Source organism: Myodes glareolus, chromosome 1 (genome assembly GCF_982192425.1).
Source record: "Myodes glareolus chromosome 1, mMyoGla1.1, whole genome shotgun sequence".
Classification (NCBI taxonomy): domain Eukaryota; kingdom Metazoa; phylum Chordata; class Mammalia; order Rodentia; family Cricetidae; genus Myodes; species Myodes glareolus.
In genome coordinates this window covers 126,655,751-126,674,454 of record NC_142026.1, presented here as the reverse complement: position 1 = coordinate 126,674,454, position 18,704 = coordinate 126,655,751, and the positions used below count along the sequence as shown (strand labels likewise).

General features: G+C 45.1%; 2 protein-coding genes across 4 annotated transcripts in view; one reads left to right on the top strand and one right to left on the bottom strand.

The window, feature by feature from the left end:
- LOC146895807 (small ribosomal subunit protein eS24-like) overlaps nucleotides 1-18,704 on the top strand; it is a 31,981-nt gene that overhangs the window by 2,658 nt on the left and 10,619 nt on the right. For 2 of the 3 annotated variants that reach the window (XR_015739358.1, XR_015739359.1), the window contains exon 2: nucleotides 15,945-16,028. Coding sequence is in view for 1 of the 3 variants with exons in the window: in XM_087911875.1 (XP_087768001.1) it covers nucleotides 2,537-2,656 (120 nt within the window). In the remaining 2 variants the exon portion in view is untranslated. Of the gene's footprint in view, nucleotides 1-2,516; nucleotides 2,657-15,944; nucleotides 16,029-18,704 lie in introns of all 3 variants that reach the window. The other variant, XM_087911875.1, reaches the window with a different exon arrangement.
- LOC125394386 (retinoic acid early-inducible protein 1-alpha-like) lies at nucleotides 362-9,396 on the bottom strand. Its single transcript, XM_087911859.1, has 5 exons — nucleotides 9,277-9,396; nucleotides 3,506-3,763; nucleotides 2,975-3,241; nucleotides 1,717-1,941; nucleotides 362-1,121 (listed from the first exon to the last, which is right to left on the bottom strand). The coding sequence occupies exons 1-5, from the start codon at nucleotides 9,356-9,358 to the stop codon at nucleotides 976-978; spliced, it is 978 nt and encodes a 325-aa protein (XP_087767985.1). The 5' UTR covers nucleotides 9,359-9,396; the 3' UTR covers nucleotides 362-975.

Sequence of the window (18,704 nt, the reverse complement as noted above, 5' to 3'; positions counted from 1 at the left end):
TTGGCATCTTTATTAGAAGGACCTGTGAGTCCCTGCCACCATGATTCAGTAGCACATCACTACAATGATGTCACAACAGGCCATTACAATCTACAGTCATTAAAACAAAGTGTTTTTCTTTTTGATTCTGAAACATTTAACTGCATTGAGAAGTTTGTTGTGAAAACTTTCCTGTATTTAATCATATTCTAGCATTTAAATTCTTTTTAAGAAACTTATTAGAGTACTAGGGAGATGGCTCAGCAGTTAAAAGAACTTGCTACTCTTGGAGAGAATCTGGGTTCAGTCCTCAGTTTTTCCAACCATCTATAACTCCAGTTCCAGGTGTCTGATGCCCTCTTCTGGGCTTCGCAAGTGCCATGTACACTTATCAGATATACAGAGACATAGGCAAAATACTCTTACACAGTAAAAGTAAAAATTAAATTTTTAATAATAATACATTAATGACAAATAATTAGAGGTTTCACTATGATGTTTCACAATGTGCATATGCTATTTTGGTTATTATCAGCCTTCTCACGTCCTTTTCTTACCCCCACCAACTTGCTTCCTCTTCTTAATTACTCGTCCTCTATTTTCATGTGAGGTTTATTTAGGAAGTTATTTTATCCAATGATTCCATTTGGGGTTCTTTGTAGAAGTGAGGTGAGGAACTACTTATAAGAACATGGATTCCTAAATAGTGGCCACACCACTGCAAAAATGTCTCTCCCACTCCTGCACCATTAACTGAAGATAGATTCTAAGGAGCTCTGGAGCCTCATGAGCCCCTCTCTCTCCATGAATGGAAGGCTGACAGGTCTGCTCTTGTGCAGGGATCATGCAAGTGCTCAGAGCTGCTGAGAGTTCAGCAGTGCAGCAGCCATGTCATGGCTGGAACACCGGGGTCTCTTATATCGTTTCTTCCCCCTTTCTAATGAGATTCCTGACTCTTGGGTGGGGTGATGCAGATGTGTGGTTTAGTAAATTCTTTTATTCCCATGTGTTAGGTTCATCCTCCTGGGACAACATTTGGGTGGCCTGGTTGGGGAACTCTCCGTTTGGCTCCATTGTCCTCTCTTCCCTCTGTGGCTTGTGGCAGTTGGTGAGACAGTTCATGGGCAGCTGAAGATTTCTGTCTGGAAAGGTTTTGCGGTGAGATCCAAAGCTCCAGACTATGAGTCTGAAAGTACTTAACCCTTTACCTTAGGAGAGAAGTATGACAGGCATTGCTTACCTTGTACTTCAACGTCCCATGACCCCTGACAAATGAAGGAGTTTTGAGTACAGATCATACCACCCCTTCTCAGAGAGACCCATTTCTGGGGTCAGCAGCCTCTCAGTTGCATGTGGCCCAGAGGGAAGCGAGGCAGAAAGAGTAGATGGGCAGTCCTAGTTGACTGTGTGAAAACACCTTTGCAGTTGTGATTGAGATGAGTACATGGTAAGGGTCCCTCTAAAGGCCATGACAGGACTGCATGCAAGTGATGTGTTCAGAAGCTTGTTACACTCAGTTCTCATTGTCTGAGCAGAAGACAGTGTATTGAACTGGTAACCAGACAGTCAACAGGTCAGTGTTAAGGGGATGGGAGGATTGCCCAATAGGTAACGGCCTTGCTATGGAAGCATGAACACCAGAATTCACATCCCCAATACCCAGTGGGGCACCTGTTTCATGTCCCCAGAAGACTAACCCTATCAAGAAGCAGAGTGAGACCCCAGTCTGCTCCTTACCTCCTTGGGGATGACATTTTTTCTTCACATACTTGTAAATGCCAAAAATGACAGACAGGATGATGATGATGATGATGATGATGATGGTGCCGACTACTGCTATGATGGTAGATATTTCCTTATTGGAAAATTGCCTGAAAGACGGAATCTGGGTGGTGTACATAGTATATGGAAGCTGGGTGATGGATGAAAGCTGGGTGATATCCATGACACTTGACGTTGGTACTTTAAAAAAAAATCAGAAAGTTAAGGATAAAGCTAAAAACATAACTCCTTCAGCACATTCTCTCTCCATTCAGTGTGAGGGTCTCATGTGTAATAACTGTTTATAATCCCTGAGTACAGAGGGGAGTGGAGCTGTGTGGACAATGTTCTTGCAGAGTTTACTTCCTTACCAAAGAAAGCAAATGTCTATCAAAGCATTAAACAAAGTGACATACTTAGTGTGGTAGAACTTTCTGGATGGTGGCACAATTGGTGGTGTTTAATTGTGCCAGAGAAAGATAGTGAAGCCTTTCACAGCGATGTGGAGCTGGTACAAGGGCAGCTATAAGTGAGAAGGGAAGTGTAGCTGTATAGTATATGTGTTTTTAACAAATGAAGCTTGCCTGAAGATCTGCGGGCAAAGGGAAGCCACACTTTTAATGTCAGGATTTGGGAGACAGAGGCAGACAGATCTTTGTGAGTTCATGGCCGCCATGGGATACACAAGATCAATCCAGAAAGAGATCCAAGTGGTGGTGGCTCACACCTTCAATCTCAGTACCAGAGAGTGACATGCCTTTAATCCCTGCACTCAGGAGGTGGAGACAGGAATGATATGGCTATAGGGAGAGAAGAATATAAAGAAGAAGAGACAGGACCTGACTGGAGTATGGAGTCTGAAGTTTGTGGAGAGCATTGCAGGAGGGTACCTTTGCTTGTCTTAGTCTTGATAGAGGTAAGATCTTTCTAGTGTCTTGGCTACTTTGCTTTTCTGATTTTCAGCATGAACCCCAATATCTGTCTCTGGGTTTTTATTATTTGTGATACAGAAAAAGATGTAAATTTACAGTGATGCTGACTTGAGACCCATTAGCAGGCCATGTAGTGTCTGGGCCATTAGTTAATAAGAAATGAGAAACAGTAGGGTGTTAGATGAGGAAGAGGAATCCTTGTGGTCATTACTGGATCGCAGACAGGAAGACGACTAGGAAATATCCCACCCAGTCTATCAAATTTGATGGTGTTCCTGTCTGATAATTTAGGTAATACCTACTTGGCTTTTCCTTCTGGTGTTTTAAGAGTTCCTTGAGCCAGTGCCTGCAGTCTGCTGTGGAGAATATCATGAGATCTTTTATGAATTGTTCATCATCCTGCCATATGTTCATGATACCACCAGCTTCACGATCAATCAGTGTCCAATTCATATTCATTGTGTCCAAGAGGAAGGAGTACTTTCCACTGATGTTAAATCTCCAGGAGGCACCAACACTTTGTTCGTGTTCATATTGAGAAAGCATGGTGGCCTGTAAAGTGGGCTGACCTGCAAACCACACACAATACCATTCTGCTTCACTCTCATAGATCCATCACTTCTCCAAAGGTCAGGACTTTCCCACTGGCTTATGAGCCAGGGTCATTTCCACATGACTTGCCCTTTGTTACCCATTGGGTACCACATGCTTCCAAGGCTGGACTAGTGCTCAGCTCTCTCACACAGACACACTCACCATCTCATTCTCACACGTGCTCTGTCCTTTCTCCCTCTTGCCACCTGTCTCTGCCTCAGTACTCGTCCCACACTTACCATTGGTCTCGGTCATCTTTTGCATGGAGTTAGCCAACATCTTCCTGAGCTCTTGCCTCAAGTATTCCAGCCTTTGGATCATATCTGTCCACACTTGAGTCCCATTGGCTGCATTTCCCAGGTCACCCAAAGGTGTGAATTTGCTATTTTTATATTGAAGTAAAGGCTCTCCATCCACTGAGCACTGTCCTTCACACCAGGACTGCCCAGGTGTGGTCCGAGCATTGACAATGACGTCACAACTAAGAGAGTGTGTATCTGTGAGAGAAACAAGCAAGAGAGGTACAAAGAGGGAACAGAAAGCCACAGGACTCATGATTCTGTGACACCCAGAATTCCTCTGAAGGGTAACCGGGCATTAAGAGAAGCCTCTAGTCAAGGTGTCAATCAGCTTCTGGATCCATATTTCCGTGCCATCTTTGATTGTCTTAGGGTGGAAGGACCCCTCAGATGCACAACATATCATCAGGGGGATTCATCTCAGAAGTACTTTAGTGAATTTTTTCAAGTGTTGAGGAATTAAATCTGTCAGATAGTATCTGTTCCCGGGACTAAAAATCTACTGAGCACATAGGGGAAAGGAGGTATCATAGAACATGTGGTAAATTCACATGGAGCCTGGAGTTCGGGAAAGCCTCCTGGACTATGCTGTAATTTGTCATGGGAGGGGAACTGTCACCTGTGAGCACAGTACTCACCGTGTTCCCACTGGGCCACTTTACACAACAATGTTGAACATCATATCTCAAATTATCTCATGTTAAACACATCCCTAAGTCAGTCTCAAGAAGAGATCTCAGCCTGTGACCTGCTCTAAGCCCTGATCTCCCTCCTCTTCCTCAGGCAGTTGTTCCCCAGCACACTTATGGCCCCTGGTCTCCCAGGCTAACATCAAGAGAAGCCACAATATCCTATGGGTGTTCTGTTCAGCAGACTGCACAAACAAGGAGGAAAGTCCTAGAGTGGCATGGACATGTGTACTATTCTGTCTATGTGCAAACCTGAAATCTAAAATTATAATTTTTAAAGAAGGTTTTAAAAGTTTTCTATGTAATTATACTAAAAATGAAGAATGTTTTTTAAAAAGCCAAAAAAAAAAAAAAACCCTTCTTCTCTTCTCTCATCCCAAAACTTCCGCAATGAGGAGGGCTGTTGGAGGTTTGGGGACATTCTCTACTGTCCCCTTCAGCCAGTTTCTTCTTCCTCCTCCTCTCTGCCTCTTCTGCCACCTGTTTCTTCCATCACTGTGGTTTCCCACAACTTTCTTGCTTCTATCACTTTTAAGGCTTGAATTTGTTCTTTAGTGGCTGGAATTTTTCTTACTCAGAACCTCCTACTGGAAGACGGGTGGACATGAACGTGAGCCCTTGTGAGCCGAGAACTAGCTCTGTGGTTGTGAACCAAAGGTCACAAACTCAGCAGTTTGGTGGGTCAGATACAATATGCATCAGTTGTCTATAAGAAAAATCCAGTTAGAAGTTTGATGAGAGGAAACTGTTTTTGCTAAAGCAGGAACATGGATTCATGAAGGTAATTGAAAGAAAGCATCCCTGACGTAATAACATCCAAGTATGCACTAATAATAATAATAATAATATAATAAATGTCTTAGAAGGAAGTGTTTAAACTCACACTTCCAGATTAGAGAAGGAAATCATTTTCATACATTATTACAAGTGTGTCCCAGCAGTATTGACTAGACAAGGTCTCTAAAAGCTCTGGGACTCACCAAGCAGGACAGTCAGGCTTGACATTGACTCCAGGGTTCTCTTGCCTCTTCCTTCTTAATACTGACAATAAAACCACTCAGCACCATACCTGGCTCTATTACAGGGTTGCTAGGGATCAAACCAAGTTTTCATGGTTTTGAAGCAGGCCTTCTACCAATCAGCTCTCTTCCCATGTTTGGACACACTAACTTTCAGTGGTCAGCAAACAGCCAGGATTTTCTGGAGACAAAGCCCATGTGCTCCAGGAGTGGCTTGCAGAGGCTGGGCCACACTGCATGAAACAGGAAGTCCAGAACTTCTAAAGCTGAAAGGGAAGGGTGTGTGTAAAGGCTCAGTACATGTGTCAAAGGATATGCGATATGAAATATGTCCACTCTGTTCCATGGAGAAGCATGGATGACACTGGTTTGCCAAGCATGAAAAAGGATGTCCAGGGAGATGAGCACAGGTCTTGAGAGATGCACAGGAATGTAAACTACACAAGGTCAGGGTTGTGGTGGTTTGAATAAGGATGGCCCCTAAAGGCTCATATATTTGAATGCTTGGGCATCAGGATTTGGCACTTCCTAAGATGGACTGGGAGTGTGGCCTAGTTTGAGCAGGTGTGACCTTACTGAAAGAAGTGTGTCATTGGGGGTGGACTTTGAGGTTTAAAAAGTCCATTCTAAGCCCAGAGCCTCTCTCTTCTTGCTGCCTTTGGATCTGGATATAGATCTCAGCTACAATATATGACTGGGTACCACCATGCTCCTCACCATGAGGATAATGGATGAAACATCTGAAACTGTAAGCAAGCACCAATTAAGTGCTTTCTTTCCTAAGAGTTTCCATGGTCATGTTATCTCTTCACAGCAACAGAACACTGAACAAGACCATGTTTCTCACATAAGCTGCTTATGGTAGAGTGTTTATCACAGCAACAGAATGAAACTAGAAAATCACATGCAACTCTCCTAGATGGACTGCTGTGCTCTAGGGGTGGCTTCCTGGACCTGGTCAGAGGCTAGCCCACACTACAGGACACAGAAGATCTAGGCTGGTTAAATCTGGCAGTAGAAGAGTGGGGATCAAAAATCTCAGAGAAGTGCATGTGCCAGAGTGGATGAAACAGCAAACATTTCCAGGGGAAGTGTGCAGAGTCCATGTTGTCTGTGGATGCTGGAGCATCCCTGCTGAGAAGCACAGGGAGAAGGACCAGGGAGAATAGCACTAGCATTTCTGGAAGCTCATGGATGATGATGATGATGATGTATCAAGGCTATGGTTGGTGTTAGGAAACTGGACAGAAAAACCCCATAGCGTAGAATGGTCAAGAGAAAGTAACATCAAATGCAGCTGTCCACTGATGAGAAAGAGAGACCCAGCTTAAAGTCTAAGAGGAACATGACTAACAGAACACAGAAATCCTAAATACAGAAAGATGTTTAGCCAACCCAGATGTGACTGGGTTTTAATAATTAAAGATGAACTGGGTGGTGGTATCAAATGCCTTTTATTTAGCACTCAGCGAGGCAGAGGCAGGCCAATTTCTGTGAGTTTGGGATCATTCTTGTCTACAAAGTAAGTTCCAGGACAGCAAGAAGTAAATAGAGAAATTCTGTGTCCAAACAAACAAATGAAAACAAAAACCCAAAACAAGCAAAGAAGAAAAAGAAGACAAGATGATCAAGAAGCTGAAAGCTGCTGTTCCGTCAAAACCCAGACTCCTGTGCCCATTGTTTAAACTGAACCATTGGGGCTAGAGAGGTGGCACGGTGGTTAAGGGCAGGAGGTTCTCTGTGAGGTCGAGGCCAGCCTGGTCTACAGAGTAAATTTGAGGACAAGCCAGGACTGTTTCACAGAGAAACCTATCTCAAAAAATAAACAAACAACAAGCAAACAAAAGTGTACTCCACCAAGAGGTGTGCTACACTAAAAAACAACAACAAAAAACCCAAACCAAACTAAAGCTATGTGAGCCCTAAGCTTGCTGCTCCAGCCACCATGCACCCCAGGTGCCATGCTTCTCTGCTGTGATGTGAAGGACTCTTGTTCTCTGAAACTCTAAGATCCCAAACCCTTCATTCTGTGTGTGACTGTGGCCTTGGTCTTCATCACAGCAGAGGAGAGTGGTAAATAGAGCTACTATATCAACAATGAAATCTTCACAGGACAGACGGTCTCTGTTACACCTGCTCAGCTCTGCTCTTGGAGCTTGGAAGCAGCCAGTGACAATACATCCATGAAGACCTTGGCTGGACCTGTCCTAGGGCTCTATGACCAAGGACAATCTATGAGCTTGAGGTGTCAGTTCTAGAAAAATGTCCTGGGTGTAGTTAATATCATATCTAACTGGAGACACCTTGTTTGGGCAGACTTCAGTCTGACCCACCTGCAGCAGGCAAAATATAGTCCATATCACTGTGGCTCTTGCATGATCCTGGGCCCTGGCAGAGAGCAGCCTGTGGTCCAGGGCTATCAGAAAGCCTATCAGACCTCAGGCAGACATCATGAGGTGAACTCTTTCTCACTAGATTATTAGGTGGACAGGTCACAGTCAGACAAGATGTCCCAATAAGTCAGTTGTGTGTTGAGAGCTGCCTAGCAGGGAGAGACTAGGACTCTTGTCTGACAGAATATCTCCTGTTTCTCAGGTGGGTGTGGAGATCTTATCTCATGTAGAGGAAGCTGCTGAGGTCAGTTCTCAAGTAAGCTGCCACCTTTCCCTCAGCAAGCACCTCAGACTCCAAGGAGCGTCCTTTATGTTCATGAAATCCACAGAATCCACTGAACAACAGTGGAGACAAAGGTGTCCTAACCCCAGGTCCTCCTCTGTCATTTCCAGATATCCCAGATGTCACAGGGAGCATAGAGCCCTCTGCTGACTGGGCAGCACACAGCTTTGGCAGTGCATTTAATGATACCCTATGGGGATGGGCACCAGTACTGGGACATGGATATGCCCTAATCTGGGGTCAGGACAGAGGACAAATCTGTTGTCCCATTCATCAGCTTGTTTCCTTCTGCTGCTGTCACTCTGAATGCAGACCTGAGTATTTGATATGGGACAGATACAGTGAGAATAGTGCCTACCATTTACAGAAAAAAACAAAAAACAAACAAACAAAAAAAACCCCTCTTCTTCCTAAATGGACACCAGTATCTGATGACATCTCCTCAGAAGGTAGATTATATGGGCTTGGGAGCGAGGACACAAGATTTCAAACACCCCACCCAGGACCAATGCCAGAGTCTTCCATAGTGGACAAGGTGTGGAGCCCCTGCTTAGCCATGGTGTCTTCAGGCATGAGCAGTCTGCCACCTGGTGGAAGAAAACGTAAATGCATTTTATGGATGGGAGAGCAGGAAAGGCAGGATGGACCAGAGAGTGAGGAGCCATAGGATGAGTCCCATAGGCATGGAAACTGAGTTTAGACTGAGGGAAAGATGGGATTATTGGAGATTCTATACTGTGGGCTGTGGTGTGAAATCCTGCTTTAAAACAAAAACAAAAACAGAAAGAAGGAAGAAAAAGAATAATAGGAAAAAAAGTAGGAATTTGTATGGTTGTGGCTGCCAGTGGCTATGGTTGTCTCTGGAAGCATTTATTGTCATCTTCCAGAGAAGGTGGGGAAGAAAGTTCGAGAACAAAGGGGTCCTGGAATGGTGGAGGGCTGGTGAGGAAACCCCGGGAAGGCAGTCTTCAGAGCATAGACTGCCTTAGGTCCAGGGCAGCTGTCTGACACTGCCTCCTGGAGGGGTCAGCAGTGGTGACTGGGCTTAGGCTTCAGTGGACCCCAGTGGTGCTGAGGGCCTCACTAGCTACTCCCCTCTGCTGCTGTGCCCTCCTCATTCATGCAGCCCCTTCTGGCCCTGCCACAGTAGCTTTCCTATAACTTTGTCAATCCACTGAAGAGAAAGGGGGGAGGGACTTGGTGAGGACCAGGACACCCAGACTTAAATATTTGATCTTCCTGTCTCAGTAGCCTGATGCTCCCCTTCCCCCCTCCTCCATGAAGCTCCCCTTCCCCACTCCCATCCAGTTAAGTCCTGGTAACTCACTGGTTTGCAGTGAAGATCCCAGACAGATCAGCAGAACGAAAAAGCACAGAACTAGGGATCCTGAGGCTGCAGCCTTTGCCATGGTTCCTTCCTGAGGCCCGGCACCCGGCAGATGTGACTGGAGCTGCGGAGAGAATGGAGAATGGGGAGTCTTCAGTACCGCCCCACAGAGGACCCTGTGCAGAGATTCACAAAACACTGGGCACCCGGGATGTGAATTCAGTCCTTCCTGTGCTCCATCCATGCCGGTTCCTAGTTCCCATCTTTTCCTACAACTCTTTTTCCTACATCTCTTCGGGGGTCCTTCAGGGCCATGCAGCTCCGGTCCTCTCTTGGAGCCCACTGTGATTTCCTTTCAGTCAAGCTTGGGCACATGGAGCACTCAATGTGAACAGAGAGCAAGGGTACTGTGGCCCAGGGCTCCCACACCTGCTGTCCCTTCACCTCACTCACCTCAGCTGAGCCCTCAGGGACCCTGGACAACAGAATCAGGAGAGATGAAGACAGTCGTGCCTTCAGCTGGTTCTCTGCTCAACGTGATCCAGGAATTTACCCCAGATTGTCCTTGTGAGGTTTCCACACCCACAGCAACAGAGTCTTTGGCCCTTCCAGTAGGTGGTCCTGTTAGCTTTAGCAGTTTTCCTGCTTCTCTAGATTCACACACTCTCTCTGTCTCCCTCTAGACCATCCCTCTGGGTCCCCTGGAACCTCCAGCCTGCTCTTTCTCACTTCCTCTTTCTCAAGTTTCTCCTCCATTCCAGACTCATTTGCCCCTCCAGGTTCCTTCCCCATCACCACCTGAAGGTCTTTGAACCCTGGAGTTCCTGTCCCCCTGCTTGTCATGGTGGCCCCTCCCCCAGTCCTTCTTATCACTCTCCCTTCCCCCTCCATTTCCTTCCTTTCACTCTCTCCCTGTTGGAGACAGCAGCTGTCTTGTGGGGAAGGAAGTCTGAGCTTTCCTCCTTACCTCTGTGACACTGGCACCTAAGGCCTTCAGGCGAGTTCTGTAACTAAAATCTTCTCCCAATTAAAAGCAATTTCTGGGGTCTGGAGAGAGGACTCAGAGGGTGAGAGCACCAGCTGCTCTCTGGGGACCCAGGCTGGATCCCCAGCATTCACACAGCAGCTCACAGCCTGGGAACTGAGGTCCCAGGGGATTCCATGCAGGCTTCTGGCCCTCATGGGTGCTGCACACACGGGCCAGAGAAACACACATGGATAAAGTGTTCATACATATGAGATAAAAATGATTTCCCCCCTGTTTTAGAAGAGGCTTTTACGTATGAAAAGTTTAGATTTTTGGTGTAATATTTTTTAATTTGCTGTCACTTTTTTTAGGGTTTTTTTATTTTTCAGGTTTTTTTGAAGATAAACCCTATGTTTGTGAAGGGGTGTGTTTGTGTGTGTGTGTGTGTGTGTGTGTGTGTGTGTGTGTGTGTGTGGTGTGTATGGTGGGTTCTGTACTTGCAGGATGGTGATTGACCGTGGCTGTGGATCCACAGGTTCCATCCATCTTACTTGAGGACATAGGTCTTCCACTGGCCTCAGGTCTGTGAGCTGCCTATGGTGTATGACCAGTGAGTCCCAGAAATCCCACCTCTCCCCACTTCTTTATCTGAAATAGCTTTGAATTCATTCTCAACCCCAGCTTCTAAAAGTTAAATATAGTTACCTAGTGGGGAGTAAGTGTGGGGAGAAACCAGGAAACAAAAGAAGGTCCAGGAGATGGGAGAGGGTATAAGGCAGAGATGAAGACGGACAGCAGAACATGAATATATGAGAAGGGAATGGGAGTTACTGGGAGAGGAGAGCACAGTAGGGCAGGGGTGGGGGAGGCTGTAGTGGTGTCTGTAGTGCAGTGTGTGTTTTTCATGTCAGTGTTGCCTCCATGCTGTGTTTACTCTATAGTAGGCACTGTCAGTTAAAACACAGAGGACAGAACTGTAAGGGGCAGTGACGGTGATCAACATTGTCAGCCTGACTGGCTTAGCGGATATGGAGAATGGTTGAGATGATCTGTGTCTCTGGGAGTGTTTCCAGAGGGAACAGTGTATCACAGTAAGACTCTCCAGCCCAGGTCACCACAAAGGAAGTGTCTCTATTACTGCCACCACCACAAGTGTTCTTTAGTGACAAGGCCATGGTTCTATGTCAGCAGTTGCCAGCTTTTCCTGTCAGATTGCCAGTGCAGAGGCACACAGCCTGCTGGACTGAGCAGTACTGAGTTCTCTGCCTCTCCATTGTACCCTGGACAATCTGTCAGCCCAAGGCGTCAGTTCTAGGAAATGACCCTGGGTGTAGCTCATAGCAATGTCTAATTGGAGAAGCACCTTGCTTGTGCAGAAGCCAGCCTGACCCACCTGCAGCAGGGAAAATACACTCCATTTCATTGTGTCTCCTGACATGGTCCTGGGCCCTGGGAGAGAGCAGCCTGTGGTCCTGGGCTATCAGAAGGTCCATCAGGCCTCAGGCAGACATCATGAGATGAGCTCTTTCCCACTAGGCTATTTTGTGGACAAGTCACAGTCACACAAGATGTCCAGAAGTGAGACATATCCGGAAGGGACATAGTGGTCATACATGTTGAGAACTGCTGTTAATCTGTGTATCGCCACGAGGTCATGTCCTACCAGAAAAGTTTCACCAGGCTCCAGTGCCAGCGTCTGTTGTCCTCAGTGAAGGCTACATGGCTTTCCCCTGACTCTGTCTAATCTCTCCCCCTCTATTCGCTTGGAACTCCTGTCTTGTCCTATGCTGCTAAGCCACTGGCCAAAACAGATTTATTCATTAACCAATAAAGGCAACACATAGACAGAAGGACTTCCCACACCAGAGGAGGGTTGGTATTACCTCTTTTTTGAAATTCTGATAGAATTCTGTGCTGAAACCATCTGGCCCTGTTTTGTTGTTGTTGATTGTTTGTTTGTTTTTGGTTGGGAGGTTTTTAATGACTGTTTCTAATTTTTTAGGGGTTATAGGTCTATTTCAAATTTCTATCTGATCTCTATTTAATTTTGGTATGTTGTACCTATCAAGAAAATTGTCTTTCTGTTCCTTTCACCAGCTGTTTTTGTAGTAGGAGGAACAGTGAATTTTGAAGGTGATTTAAAGAAAGCATCTCCAACTTCCAGCATGTGTCAATTAATGATAGAAATAATGATAATAATAATAGGTGATGATGATGATGAATGACTTAGAAGAAAGTATTTATATAGAGACCCTCCAGACTTTAGTAAGGAAAGCATTTCTATAACCTCTCACAACTGTGCTACAGCAGTATTGATTAGACAAGGTCTCTAAGAGATGTGGGACTCCACAAGTAGACTAGACAGGCTTACCACTGACCCCAGGAGTGGCTCTCAGGGACCTGGTCAGAGGCTGGTCCATACTGCATGAACTAGAAGATCAAGAATTCCTAAACCTGGTAATGAAGGGCGTGTGTAAAGACTATGACAAGTACACGTGCCAAAGGGGGTTTAATATGAAATACGTCAACTCTGTTCCGTAGGAGAGCATGGAGGGCTCTAGCATGTCATGCATGGAAAGATTGCCCAGGGAGAAGGACGTGGGCCTCTGCAGAAGCCCAGTAATGAAAACTGTACAAAGCCAGGGCAGGGAAGGCAGACGGCGTTCCTGAAATGAGACGTCAGGAACATGGGCAGAAATGTCCTGATGTAGTAGACCAAAGTGGAGAGGTCAGGGGACAGCATCATAGAGGGACCAGGGCTCAGATGATTTGTGATGTGTATGCAACCCAGGCTCTGACATCAGGGTGGGGTGCGTGCCCCCAAAGTGACAGAACACACAGATTCTACAGGCAAACAGATGGTCAGTGAGTTACATGCTGCTGGAAATTGATAATTAACCATATGAGAACTGCCAGCCAGGACAAAGCTGGCCTTCTGGGCCCAGTGTCCACAACATGACCACTTCTCATAGATCCCAGAGTCCTTTCTGGGAGGAGAGAAAGGATTCAGATAAGGAGGACTCCTCACCCCACAGCAGGTGCAGCTCTTCTCCCAGGGTCACTGCTCCAACTATGCAGACATATGGCCCCTAGAGCCTGCCCTTGATGGCTAAATGGTTTGTACACAGATAGTTTCTATTAAAATGCTTATTTCTGCTCTTGTAAGTTAAAACTTCCATGGACAATATTTGAATGGTGAGTGTGGCAGGATAGATGTCCTTTATGTCATGACTGAGGACGATCTGTGACATTGTGGCGTGTATGGTAGGGGCTATGTGGAGTTCTTGGTGGTAAATCAAAGAATCACTATAGACACCCCAGAGTTGGAAAGCAAGCCTGTATAGTGACAGCACAGGCAGTCAAGGAATTTCAAAGAGGCATCTGGCATGGTCTTGGACCTTGGGAGAGAGGGGCCCTCTGGTCCTGTGATAACGGTGACTCTGCAGCCTCAGGGGTCCATCAGGAGCTGGGTCCTCCATCTACTATGATGTGAGTTTGACTGGTCCAGAACTGAGAGAAGATTCCAGAAGTAAATGGTAACAGAAACTAGTGAGTCACCTGTAAGATCATAGCCATCCTACAAGGGAGAGAGGTCTGCCTGACATAGCTGTTCTTCTCCTCCAGGTCATAGACTTAAAACCTTATCACAAAGAACCTTATCACAAAGAACGACTCAGATCAATCATCTCCTAAACTATCACCTCAGCATCAACTCATTTATCACTTGAGTGAAGGATGCACTGGACAGCAAAGGAGAGAGCAGGGGACCACAACCCCAGGACCATCTCCTGTCATCTCAGTTCCCAGAAGCCACAGGCAGCGCAGGAAGCTTTGTTGACTGTGAAATAGGCAGCTTTGGCCGGACTTAATGAAGTGGTCTCAGGAATGGACAGTAATGTTGGGATACAGACTATCCTCTGATCTGGAGTCAGAAGACTAAGATAAAGGCCACATCTAGTCTCCTGTCCATTTGCATGTTACAGTCTGCTGCTGTCACACTCAAGGTGGAGCGGGGCTTCGATGTGGAGCTAGATATGATGTGTCTTGAAAGATGCACATAGTTAGTGACCCCTTTAGAGAAAACTAGACTCACTCCAAATAGACACCACTATCTAAGGATACAAGAGCTGGAGCTTCCCTGGGGCCCACTGAGCACCTCTACAACTGTCCTGCTGTGGAAACAAGCCCTGTTCTCCTGGTTTGGGTTCTGAAGCTGAGAGGGCATGGTTTTGGCGTGATGTTTCCTCAAGCCTAAGGAAGGGAGAGTTTAAGCCCCTTTTTGGGTAAAATGGTGTGGAAGTTCTTGATGGGTAGAGCCTGGAGGTGAGCTGAATGTTTGCTCAGGAAATCAAGTGGGAAATGAAGTCTTGGTGGTGACAAGACTGAAATCCAGACCTAAGAAGTCTGCAGAAAGGGGCTGCTGCAAATTAAAGCCAGTCTGGATGACAGAGTGTGATTCTCTCTCTCTCTCTGTCTCTCTCTTACACACACAAACACACACATGCACACACACACACATACACACACACACATACACACACACACATACACTCTCACACACACGCACACACACATACACACACACATACACACACACATACACACACACATACACACACACATGCATGCACATGCACACGCACACACACACAAACAGTGTATGTACTAGTGCAAGTGCTGTGATCTCCTGGAGAATGGAAGGGGGTTAAGGGTTGAGTGTCCAGAGAAAGCTGGAGAGGTTGTGGATCTGCAGGTTGGAGAAGGGTTAGAGAGCTTGTAGAATAGATGAAGAAGCAAACCTACTATCATGCCCTGTTCTCCTCTAGTCTGTGTATTATTCCTTTTTTTATAATTTTTTATCATTTATTTTATACACCGACCACAGTTTCCCCTTCCTCCTCTTCTTCCATTCCTTCCACTCTTCTGTTCTATCCACTCCTCCATCTCTATTCAAAAAGGACAGGCCCATCATGGGAGTCAAGCATAGCACATCAAGTTTAGGCCAGACCAAGAACATCAAGGTTGGACTAAGCAACTCAGAATGAAGAATTAATGTGGGATACCATTCTGGATGCTGCAAACATGTGTTGCTTTTATTGGTTGATGAGTTAAGCTGCTTTAGCCAATGGCAGGGCTGAATATAGTTATGCAGAGAAACTAAATGGAATACAAAAAGAAAGAAGGTGGGGTCGAGAGAGATGCCTGCACCTGATGGAGGAGTAAGATGTCACGGCTTACCAGTAAGCCACAGACCTTGTGGCAATACACAGATGAATGGGAATGGGTTCGTTTAAATGTAAGAGCTATCTATTGATAAGCGTGAACCATCGGCCAAGCAATTATAAGTAATATTAAGTCTCTGAATGATTATTTTATAAGTGGCTGTGGGGACTGGTGGGTGGGAGAGAAACTGGTCCAGTGGGACCAAGAAGAACACAGAAAAGCCTCTGGCTAAAGGAAATGGTCTACCAAAAGCCAGCTTAAGTATCAGGGACAGGTCCTGATCCCACTTCTAGGAGCCGCACAGTCAGACAAAGCTACGCAACTGTCACACACATGCAGAGGGCCTAGGTCAGTCCCGTGTACTCTGTCAGTTTAGAGCTGATGAGCTCCCAAGTGCTTGGGTCAGCTGTCTCTGTGGGTTCCCTTCTCATGATCTTTACCCTCCTTGTTCATACAATCCTTGCTCTCTCTTCAACAGGATTCTCAGATCTCAGCCTAGTGCTTGGGTGTGATCTCTGCATCTGCTTCAATTAGCTACTGGAGGAAGGTTCCCTGATGACAAGTAGGGGTACTCACCAATCTGATTACAGAAGAAGGCCATTTCAGGAGCCCACTCTACCATTGCTAGGAGTCTTAGCTGGGGTCATCCTTGTGGATTCCTGGGTGTTTCCCTGGCATCAGGTTTCTCTCAAACCCCAAAATGGCACCCCATCAAGAGATCTCCTTAATTAATTATTCTCCCTGTCCATCTGCTCCCAACCTGCCCAAACCAATCCCTCATGTTTCCATACTTCCATCCCAGCACCACCTCCTGTTTACCCAGGAGATCTCATCTACTTCTCCTTTGGGTCCTCGTTACCTAGCTTCTCAGGGGTTGTGGTTTGTGGCCTGGTTATCTTTTACTTTACAGCTAATATCCACTTTTAAGTGAGGCCAGACCATGTTTGTCTTTCTGGGTATGGACTACATCACTTAGGATGATTTTTTTTTTCTAGTTCCATTCATTTGCCGGCAAATTTCATGATAACATTGTTTTTTACTACTGAGTAATATTCTGTTGTGTAAATGTACAACATTTTATTTATTTATTCTTTGGTTGTGGACCATCTAGATTATTTTCAGGTTTTGGCTCTTATGAATGACACTGCTGTGAACATAGTCAATCAAGTGTCCTGTGGTATGATTGAGCCTTTGGGTATATGCCCAAGATTGGGATTACTGGGTCATGAGGTAGACTGGCTGCCAATTTTCTGAGAAACCACCCTACTGACTTACAAGGGGACTGTACAAGTTTGCACTCCCATCAGCAGTGGAGGAGTGTTCCCCTTACTCCACATTCTTTCTAGCAAAGGTTGTCATTAACTTTTTTGATCTTAGCCATTGTGACAGGCATAAGATGGAGAGCCATTTTATTTTGTTTTATTATTTTTTATTCTTATTCCCTTGATGACTAAAGATGTTGAACAGTTCTTTTAAGTGTATCTTGGATATTTGGGATTCTTCTGTTGAGAATTCTCTGTTTAAATCTGTAACCATTTTAAAATTGGATTATTTGGTATTATGATGTCCTTTTTCTTGCATTCTTTCTGTATTTTGGAGATCAGCCCTCTGTCAGACATGGGGATGGTAAATAAAGCCTTTTTAAGGCTTATTTATTTATTTATTATAAATATAACATTCTGCCTCCATGTATGCCTGCATGCCAGAGGAGGGCACCAGATCTCATTACAGATGGTTGTGAGCCACCATGTGGTTGCTGGGAATTGAACTCAGGACCTCTGGAAGAACAGTCAGTGCTCTTAATCACTGAGCCATCTCTCCAGCCCCTCTTTTCTCATTTTTAGGCTGCTGTTTTGTCTTGTTGACAGTGTCCTTTGCCTTACAGAAGCTTCTCAGTTTCAGGAAGTTTCATTTATTGATTGTCAATCTCAGTGTCTGTGCTACTGGTATTATATTCAGGAAGTGGCTTCCTGCGCCAATGCATTCAAGGGTACTTCCCACTTTCTCTTCTGTCAGCTTCCTGATACCAAAAACACTGTTTGAGGGAAGATTCCATGATCTATCTGTCCATGGGATCCATGGGTTTCATTATCACATACCACATAAAGCTACTTCTTTTACAATGTCCCTGTCCTGATCTATCGACCATAAACCATGGCTATCTTATCTAGGACAACACATGATGGGCTGGAGAGATGGTTCAGTGGTGAAGAGTAGTGGCTGCTCTTCCTTAGGACCCAGATCATAACTCCAGTTCAGGAGATTCCAAGATGTTTCCTGACCTCCCTAGGCACAAGTGCTGCACAGACGTGCATGAAGGCAAAATGCCAATAGGCATAACATTAAAGTAACAATAAAATATGCAGTTTACTCAGGAACTACCTCGCTCTCAGTTACTCCAGGATTTAGATAAATGGACAAGTACGTATTCTCTCCTTCACTACTGAGAGTTTAGACCTCAGGATAGTCATTGGATAATCTTTAAAAAGGGGATGAAAAAACACTAACAAAACTGGAGAATGTCAGATTCAGCATCATTAGGATAAAAATAATAACATCATATTTCTCTCTCTCTTAATATCTATATTTTAGAGAGTTATCAATAATGAGCAAGACAGTGTTAAGGATGTCTGAAAAAACAGATGGGGAGTTTCATTTGTAATTTTCCTTCAAAGCATTCTTAGGAACCAATCCCTGCCCTCCCCAGTGACTCCCATTACTACCTCCCCAGTCTCCTATTCTCTCACCCTCCTTTCTAGGCAGATTCTGGGGACAACACCAAAATGTTAATGACAGTAAATAGACTCCCCTTCTATTCATTTGGGACAAAGTTCAGGCTTTGTAACCAGCAGCATGATAGAATGCTGTTCTTCTGTTCAACAACCAACATATTTTTCATAATGAATAAAAGACATTGGAGCTGGAGAACTGGCTCAGCAGTAAAGAGCACTTGCTCTTGCAGACGATCTGAGTTGAACTCCCAGCACCCACTTTTGTTCCTAGAGGATCCAACAGCTTCTTCTGTCTGAGGAGCTCAAGAGCACAAACATGGTACACAGACATACATACATGCATGCAAAGTAAACATACATATAAAATAATAGATAGGTAGGTAGGTAGGTAGGTAGATAGATAGATAGATAGATAGATAGATAGATAGATAGATAGATAGATAGATAAACCTGTTTTGAGTTTGTTCGTTTTGGTTGATTAGATTTTTTGAGACAGGGCTAATCTG